At 40.0% G+C, this 8,421-nt stretch overlaps 1 protein-coding gene and 1 long non-coding RNA gene across 3 annotated transcripts; one reads left to right on the top strand and one right to left on the bottom strand.

Moving 5' to 3' along the window:
• Positions 1-1,823: 1,823 nt before the first annotated feature.
• On the bottom strand, positions 1,824-2,458 carry LOC137883829 (uncharacterized). The gene is made up of 2 exons (XR_011104607.1): positions 2,379-2,458; positions 1,824-2,279 (listed from the first exon to the last, which is right to left on the bottom strand). It is a non-coding gene; the product is annotated as an uncharacterized lncRNA (long non-coding RNA).
• A 293-nt stretch (positions 2,459-2,751) lies between these two features.
• LOC137883773 (uncharacterized) lies at positions 2,752-6,621 on the top strand. Of its 2 annotated transcripts, XM_068725399.1 has the most exons (6): positions 2,770-2,857; positions 3,008-3,160; positions 3,760-4,092; positions 4,389-4,490; positions 5,163-5,255; positions 6,002-6,621. In XM_068725399.1, the coding sequence occupies exons 3-6, from the start codon at positions 3,786-3,788 to the stop codon at positions 6,208-6,210; spliced, it is 711 nt and encodes a 236-aa protein (XP_068581500.1). In that variant the 5' UTR covers positions 2,770-2,857; positions 3,008-3,160; positions 3,760-3,785; the 3' UTR covers positions 6,211-6,621. The 2 variants fall into 2 exon arrangements, with proteins under 2 accessions (XP_068581499.1, XP_068581500.1); XM_068725398.1 differs by lacking the exon at positions 3,008-3,160 and having other exon boundaries at positions 2,752-2,857.
• Positions 6,622-8,421: the final 1,800 nt, after the last annotated feature.

The raw sequence follows: 8,421 nt of genomic DNA, 5'->3' as shown, positions 1-8,421 counted from the left end.
TAGCTGCGGTGCTAAAGCTGAGCTCCACCGGGGCAGGGAACGAGGAGGGAGGAGGGAGGAGGGAGGGGGGAAGGTAAGGTCATAGGAATGTACAGTAAGCGAAGGACCCGCCCCAAAGTATGGCGGGTGACTTCCCCAAAATGTAATACAGGTTTTTGTTTTTTTAAATATTGTAGTATAATAATTACATAACTACAAATAAATAGATTAATGAATAGTTAGATGGATATTTAGGAGTGTAATGTATTGTGTATGGAGGGTGAGTAGTGCGTAGATATACGCTCCCCCAACTACACACAGCACCCTCCTTAACACAAAGTATAGTATAATTTAAGTATAATTTATATATCCTAAATATAATGTGTGTTTTTTAATATTGTTTAAAAAAGTTAGCTAGTTTTCCGGTGTTGCTAATGCTAATGCTATTAGCCAGAACTTAACATAAATTGTTTATTTTTATACATCAAACTGTGTTTTACCTGAAGAGAAGGTAATGAGACAGGTGTCTCCTTTAAACCCGATCAGCAGGTGAAATCTATTCATGTGAGTTGTACTAAATTCACATCCATGAATGCAACACGTTTCATTACGACTGATAAAAACAGTCATGATGGTGACATCTGCTGGTCAATCATTGTTATTGCATCTGTGTGGAAATAATGTAATTATGGGTGAACCTGCTGAAATCACCAATAAAGGATTGAATGCTTATAAAGGATAAGAAAGACACATTAATAAAATCATTTTTAATTATTTTGGGGCAAATACAAAGTGACAGATTCCCTTATTTATATGTTCTACACACACCCTGAGCTCAGAGGACAAAGTGACAACCGAATAACACAATCACTTCTTTTTGTTTTTCTATTCCAAACGTCACAAACCAAGACTGTGGAAACAATGGTGTATTTGTTGAATATTACTGGAACAGTTGCCATTGTTCTACTTCATGTTCTGCTCTGTGAAAAGTCTCCACTTTGCTTTAATTGGATGTTTGTTTTTGAGCTTTTCAGCAGCTGCTTCTCAACCTGCCTCACGCCGTACAGCACGTACAGAATGAACACGTAGTCCACGCTTCTTACTGATACGTTCACGAGTATCATTGTCCTCTGTTGGGATTCTACCTCTCTCGCTATGGAAGGCCGCAGCTCACGCTCTCTACTGTACTTTTCGTCAACAGAGTCGTATCAAATAACCAGCTGGTTCCGATTTACAATCAAATCAAAAGATATTTAATAACAAACAGAAGCTATACAATTACAAACCAAATTACACAATCGATAGTAAAATATTTCAAGAAATATGAGACCCCGTTCATACCACAGGACAGATTGATGTATCTGCCCCATGGTACGAAGGAAGTCTGATTCTCTCAGGGGACAAACAGCTCCTTTGCCCCCCCAGAGTTACATTCCTCAACCTATCGATCAGCTCCACGATTGGCTGAAGTCCAATGGGCTCCTCCTTGGATCCTGACCCATTGTCCTGGGCAGACACCTCAGTGAACTACCCTCCTCCCCCGCAGATTTACACCTCCTGTCATTCCTCAAACCCCCATCACAGACACTCAATATACATTCAATGACCACACTCCTTGGTTTAACACTTCCCAAGTAACCACACTGTGACACATAATATCCAGCACTAGGAATGCTTTAAAACTTAAAATTCCTCACACCTCTCACGGAACACCGTGAAAAGAAGACACACCACAGCTTCATGTACAAACAAACAAAGAAACACGTACTCTGTCTGTACTGTCCTCTCTCTGTGTTTTACTTCCAAAGTGTTGACATAGATAAACAGCCAGAGCCACAGGAATGTGAGCGTGCCTGTTCCTTTATTGACTTCATACAGGTTAAATCAGGTTGACGACGTTGAATCAGAGTGAAACTAGAAAAGAAAACACAAAACATCTTAACATTACATTACATTACAGTCATTTAGCAGACGCTTTTATCCAAAGCGACTTACAATAAGTGCATCAACATTGGTAATCAAAAGAACTACTAGTCACCAGAAGTCATAAGTACATTTCCTTTAAACAAGCATCTAAGAGCCTGAAGCAGAGCAAAAGTCAGAGCCAAAGTACAGAAACAAGAGAAACAGTTAGTGCTATAAGTAATACCAATACAATAAGTGCAACAAGCTAGTATGAATACAATAAGTGGTGAGTGGAAGGCTCAGGGTAGCACTTCCTGAAGAGGTGAGTCTTCAGCCTGATGAAAGATGGGCAGCGACTCCGCTGTGCTGACGTCAGTGAGGAGTTCATTCCACCACTGTGGGGCCAGGGCAGAAAAATTGTCTTAATTGACTGCAATATGAATAACGGATAAATATAAACAACCGTATGTTCACATGTACCAAACAGAAGTTACCGTTCTTAATCGCTCAACACATGAAGAACATAAAACCCGAACAGCATTGCTTTGAGAGGAATACAGGCGAAGGATTGCTGTGGATTAAACAGCTCTCCACTTCCCACTTCCTGCTTCTCACGTCATTACAGGTGTCAAAATAAAACTTAACTTAACAGTTAAGTTAAGCACGTATAAACATATTCAGGGCAGAACACTGTCTATAATAATAATAATAATAATAATAATAATAATACAAATCAAGTAAATCAACTTTCGGTGTTGTCAAGGCTTCGTTTATACGCCGGTCAGCGTCAGCCACAGGGGGAGTGGCCTAACCCTAACCCTAACCCTAACCCTAACCCTAACCCATACACATACACATACACCGGAGAAGAACGGAAGCTTGTCACCCGGTCAGTACAGGTGGAGGTATAACTCATCGATGGAGCAGCTCGTACCAAGGATGATCCTTCTTCTCCTCTTTCCCGCGGCCGCAGGTGAGTTCTTGCCGTCCCGCGCGCACACCGACGGTTTTTAGACGAGTAATACATAGTTTAAATATGTTGTAACTTTCGAGAGACATGCGTCGAATCACTGCGGGACTTCCGGGTAACTTTGTCACATTCCATCACATTGATACACCGCAGGCACAGCTACGGGACACATTCTGGGGTTCAGTGTCTTGCTCAAGGACACATCAACATGAGACTAGTGGAGCAGGAGCCGGGGATGTGAAGCGAGTCACAGAGGAGCGTTAAAGACCTGCACCTCTTCAGTGGAGTCAAAGGACACAATAATAAGTCCGTCAGTGTATTTAGAGTTGTTTGATACATAGTTATTAATTAGAGTAGCTGTGTTATTATAGTTATACGTTATAGTTATAAGTTATTCTGAAGCTGCTAGTCCCATTACCACTGCAGCCAACACACCGTAACATGAATATATATGTCTTATATATGTGTCTTATAGGGAGATAGCCGAGGCTCTCGACTCCAAATATATCCTAATATATAATAATAATAATATATATAATAATTATAATAATAATATAATAATGATATATAATAATAATATTTAATAACAATATATAATAATAATACACTCATCCCTGTAGGAATGTTCTCAAAGTTACATTTGTTGTTGGCATTGAAATAGTATAGAGTCTACATGACTATTTGTTAACATATGAATAATAAAGCCGTGTTGATTCTTTAATTCATTGTCTTTTTGTGCCGCCGCTGTATATTTAGTGAGCGATTATTAAATGATATCTATAATAACTATAAACACAAAGAGCTTCTGTAGTGGAGTTTAGAACCATGCAGACTGTGTGTTTTGTGTTTAGATGTAAACGACTCAAAGGCTTAATGTCAAATATATTTTGTGTTTCTTTTTATAGCAATTGAGCTGCGATGCTTTCCAGACATGGAAGGTCAACCTGGTGAAACCAAGACTCTATGGTTTTCAACAAAGCCCAGAATTGATGTCAACAAAACCCTGACTATAGAGGGGTTGTATTGTAAAACAGCTAACGAATGTGTAGATGCGTATGTGTTCCGTGAGGGAAAAGTAGACAAAGACAGTCGGGACAAGATGTTCAAAAATCAGCCAGCTCCTCGCCCTAAAGAAGGGTCTCTAGGGAAGTTCTCACTTCTGATAAAACTACAATATCCTGGAACATACAATTACACTGTTCACGTCAACAACACCACCTGTACTACAATCTTCAATGGTAAGTACACACAGGTGGGCTCTTGTAGCTGCCTTTAAGTGATGAATGTATTTTATTTTTTATTATTCTTCATTTTATTTTAATGTTATTTGTTTCTGTCTGACAGGCCTAGTTGTTGTATCAGTGCATGGTGTTGTTATGTTTAGACAAATAAACATTTCAATTCAAATATAAATGAAGACCTCCTTCAACGACACGATGAGAACACAGATACACTGGAAGTGAAAGAAAACACTGAAATGCGTCTGGATTTGGATGTGATTAATGTGTGATTGTCCTTTTTCATTTCTTCACAGTTCATCAACTGTTCACCACCGCACGACCCAACCACACAGAACCCAACCAGACAGAACCCAATCAGACAGATGCTGATGGGAATTCAGACCAAGACAAGCAAGGTAACTGAAGGACTAAGTGTAACTCGCTCTTCTACACCACTTAAACACAGACAGTGGCAGAAGTTTAGTCTCAGTATTACTGGATCTCAGTGCTGCATTCGACACGGTCCACCATGACACACTACTAGACAGACTAAACATCTGGGACTCTCTGGTCCAGGTCTTCACTGGTTTGAATCCTACCTGAAGGACAGAGAATACTTTGTGTCTGTAGATAATTACACACCAGAGCTGATTAAAGGACATGTGGTGTTCCCCAAGGTTCAATGCTGGGGCCTCTTCTGTTCAACATCTACATGCTTCCACTAGCTCAGATTATGGAAAACCACAAAGTGTGTTATCATCATTATGCAGACGACACACACATCTACATAACTATATCACCATACAGAGAAGAACATGTACTGCATGTATGTCGGTGGAATCGTCTTTAAGTGATACGGGGAGAAAAGCAGCAAAGTAAACGACCACAGTGTTGTGAAGACTGACTGTACCGTCGGTGGGACTCGAGTCGTCGTTGCTGATCAATCATGTGTTTTCTTTGCTTTCCCAAAAGCAGCGCCCTGCAGCCCTGAGCAGCTGGAAGAGAACGTGGATGGATGAACAGATTGGTGTTGTATTACAAGTCTGCAGTGAAGCTCTAACATGAACATCTCTCCCACGTTCCTTCAGGTAGTGATCCAGGAACCATCGGCGGCAGCATCGTCAGCAGCATCGTCGTCATCATCATCGTCATCGTCATCATCTACAAGTACTGCATCAAGAGTAAGTCACATATTCCTCAACTTTTTTCTGATTGATTGTAGTGACTAACTCCAGCAATAGCACTGGGCTGGGTGCTGGAGAAGATCGTGTTCCTTACTCGCCTCAGTAAAGAGATTCCAGCTCTTTCACTTTTGGGTGAGCTTCTCGTTTAATTAGAGTTTAGGTTTACAGAATATGATACGATATGATAGAAGTTATCTTCCTGGTCTCCCTCTGGTGTGTCTTGCGTGCGATAAAGACCGTGTGATCTCCCCGTTACCCATGCATCTTTACCTCTCTGTTGCACCTGTGCCTCATATACCAATTACCTGCCACACTGATCCACACTGATCCACACTGATCCACTCTGATCCACACTGATCCACACTGATCCACACTGATCCACACTGATCCACACTGCCACCCGTGGTCAACCTGAGGTAGGCTCCCAATATGAACAGATATAATACACAGCCATAACTAATGGACCCTACATTGATCCATAACCCGTTCACTTTCCTGTGAAGGAGACACTTGTTTCTCCAGGATGAAGTGAGTGAGGGCGCCTCAGAAAGGCTGCCGTTTCAAAATGTAAAGAATACATTTATCAATCAGAGCGCTCACCTAAGAAGGTTCAACAGCAGAGCACGAGTGTGTTTTGAATATACTTCAACCAATGATGTGTGAGTGTGATTGATGACAGTTTTCTTTGAATTTTTCATTTTATTACTTGCCTTGTGAAGTACTCACACCTTACTTTTTCACAGAAAGGACAAATGAGAGAAGGGGGAACCAGGACACAGGAGAGGAGAGAAGGGGGAACCAGGACACAGGAGAGGAGAGAAGGGGGAACCAGGACACAGGAGAGGAGATGACTCAGCTGAGAGTCGGGGACCCGAACGCTCCAGCTGAAGAAAATATAAAAAATCAAAGAAATATGATTCTGTTACAAAGACGTAATTGTAAAATGTTTTAATGTAATTTATTATCATGCTGCTGCTCACCTCTGTTCTCTCTGTCAAGCTCTAACCAACTACACACTCACAAACACACACACACACACACACACACACACACACACACACACTGAGCTAGAGCAGGAAGTTCATGAGATGTGTAGAGATTGTATATTATATAGTTTACAGAGACAGTTATGATGTTTAACAAAAATGAAGAACAAAGTTTTTCATTTCCATTCATTTTTCTAAAATCAAGATACAAGTTTTTAAAAAAAATATTTTTTTCTATTTTATTTTTTAGATGAAGCCTTTATTTTACTTGAAATGAGAGGAGAACATTTATTTATGTATTTCTACTATTTCTATGTATTATTTATAATCCATCAGTTAAATTTGAAAACAGAGAATAATACATTTTTTAAATATAATTGATGTGTACTTTCTTTATTTGATTTGACAGTTGTTGACTACAGAGACGTTAGGCGTCTTGAATATATATATATATATATATATATATATATATATATATGTATACATATACATATAAATGTACATACAGTAGATCACTGGTGTTCATGTAAATTGGCTCTGCAGCATCCTTGAAGATGACATTCAACCACAGAAGAAGAAACAGCTGCACAGATGTGGTTTAACTCTCAGTATCACTACGCCCATCGTCCCCACAGGGCCGGTCACCAATAGGTGGCGTACGCTGACAGCCAATGAAATTGCAGCATCATTAACGCTGTCCAAGGTGCTCAAAGTCCACGTTCACAGCGCTGGTTCAGGTTCTGGACGCAGGTTTGAGTCTCAGTGGGGTCAAAGCCGCTCATGTGTCTTCAACTTCACTGATTACTTGACTTATTTATGGCTATTAAACTATTATATTGCAGTTTTTAATGTTCACTGTAATGATTCACTTATTAATGAGACATGTGAACAAAGTATATGTATTAAACACAACAGGGACAGTAAGCATTGAACAGAGCCCACAACACAAATATGTACAGCAAATATAATAATGAATACAATAAAAACAATGTAATTATTAAAATGAGCAAAGACATATACACAACAAAACACTCCTCTTTTCTTTCTTTTCTGTCTCATCATCATCAGACCTCTGGAACTCAGTCCAGGTCGTGTCCTGCTCCAGGTCCTGGTCTTTGTAAAGGGAAAGACTTTACCAGGCCAGTGGATGCTCTTCCCTGTTAGTCCAGGGAACCCCGTGTGAATGTGAGGATCCTGCTTCAGCTCCATCTGACAGAATGTACACTTGGGATTCAGTCTTCTTCCTCTCCTCTCTCCTCTCTCCTCTCTCCTCTACCCTTTTCCTTGTAGCATCCCGTTCTACTCACAGCGCTGCACATGTAGCTTTGAAGCAGAGATACTCAGCATCGTCTCTCCGGCTCTTCATCTCCATCCATCACTGAGATGCAAACAGAATCAGAATGTCATGAATGAATATCTTCCTGTGCGTGGGCTGGTATGACTGAACCCGCTGGAATGACGGCGTGAGTGACAGCGTGTAAGGAAACCAGACGCACCACGGCTTCAGCAGCAGCAAGTGAGCCTCTTCTGGAGGGACACCTGGAGTCTACTCATCTCTGTATTCATACAAATAGGTATTAATACCACCACATGGTGTAAATAGTAAAGGTCCTGCATTCAAATTGTACTTACTCAAAGTCTTACTGAAGTAAAAGTACAACAAATTGAGCATCAAAATAAACTTTAAGGACCAAAAATAAAAGTACTCACGATGCACGAATATTATACATTATGAATATAATTATTGAGGTGTTAATGTGTTCACTTTAATGTTGCAGCTCATTTTAATCACTTCATTTACTGTAATAACACATCATCATGTATTAGTTCACTATACTTAGAATGATAATCTGCTAAGTAATCAGTAACTAATGCTGTCAAACACACGTGGAGCAGTTCATGTACGTAACTGTGAACTACGTGCATTAGTGACGACGCGTGACGTCATACAACGGAGACTCGCGTGTTTATTTAACGTCAACGTGATTCAAATGAAGCACCGAACACAGACGAGCTCATCGATGGAGATCACAGTAAAACTGTTTTATCAATATTCTACTTTTATTTTGTTGTTGTTGTTGTTGCAATTATTAAAACAACGTGTGAAACTAAGGTCTTCTTTATTTAAAGCTACACACTCAATATTAAACATAATCACTAAATATCTCGCATCTGTT

Source organism: Cebidichthys violaceus, unplaced genomic scaffold (genome assembly GCF_023349555.1).
Source record: "Cebidichthys violaceus isolate CVI_PGR_0920_01 unplaced genomic scaffold, fCebVio1.0.p SCAF_35, whole genome shotgun sequence".
Taxonomy (NCBI): Eukaryota; Metazoa; Chordata; class Actinopteri; order Perciformes; family Stichaeidae; genus Cebidichthys; species Cebidichthys violaceus.
This window is presented reverse-complemented; position numbering and strand designations above follow the sequence as displayed.

Bases quoted from the DNA above. Each gene is read 5' to 3' on its own strand.
- LOC137883773 (XM_068725398.1), top strand. From the start codon at position 2,803: ATGGAGCAGCTCGTACCAAGGATGATCCTTCTTCTCCTCTTTCCCGCG. The intron at 2,858-3,759 runs GTGAGTTCTTGC...TTCTTTTTATAG, and splicing joins CCTCTTTCCCGCGGCCGCAG to CAATTGAGCTGCGATGCTTT. The intron at 4,491-5,162 runs GTAACTGAAGGA...ACGTTCCTTCAG, and splicing joins TTCAGACCAAGACAAGCAAG to GTAGTGATCCAGGAACCATC.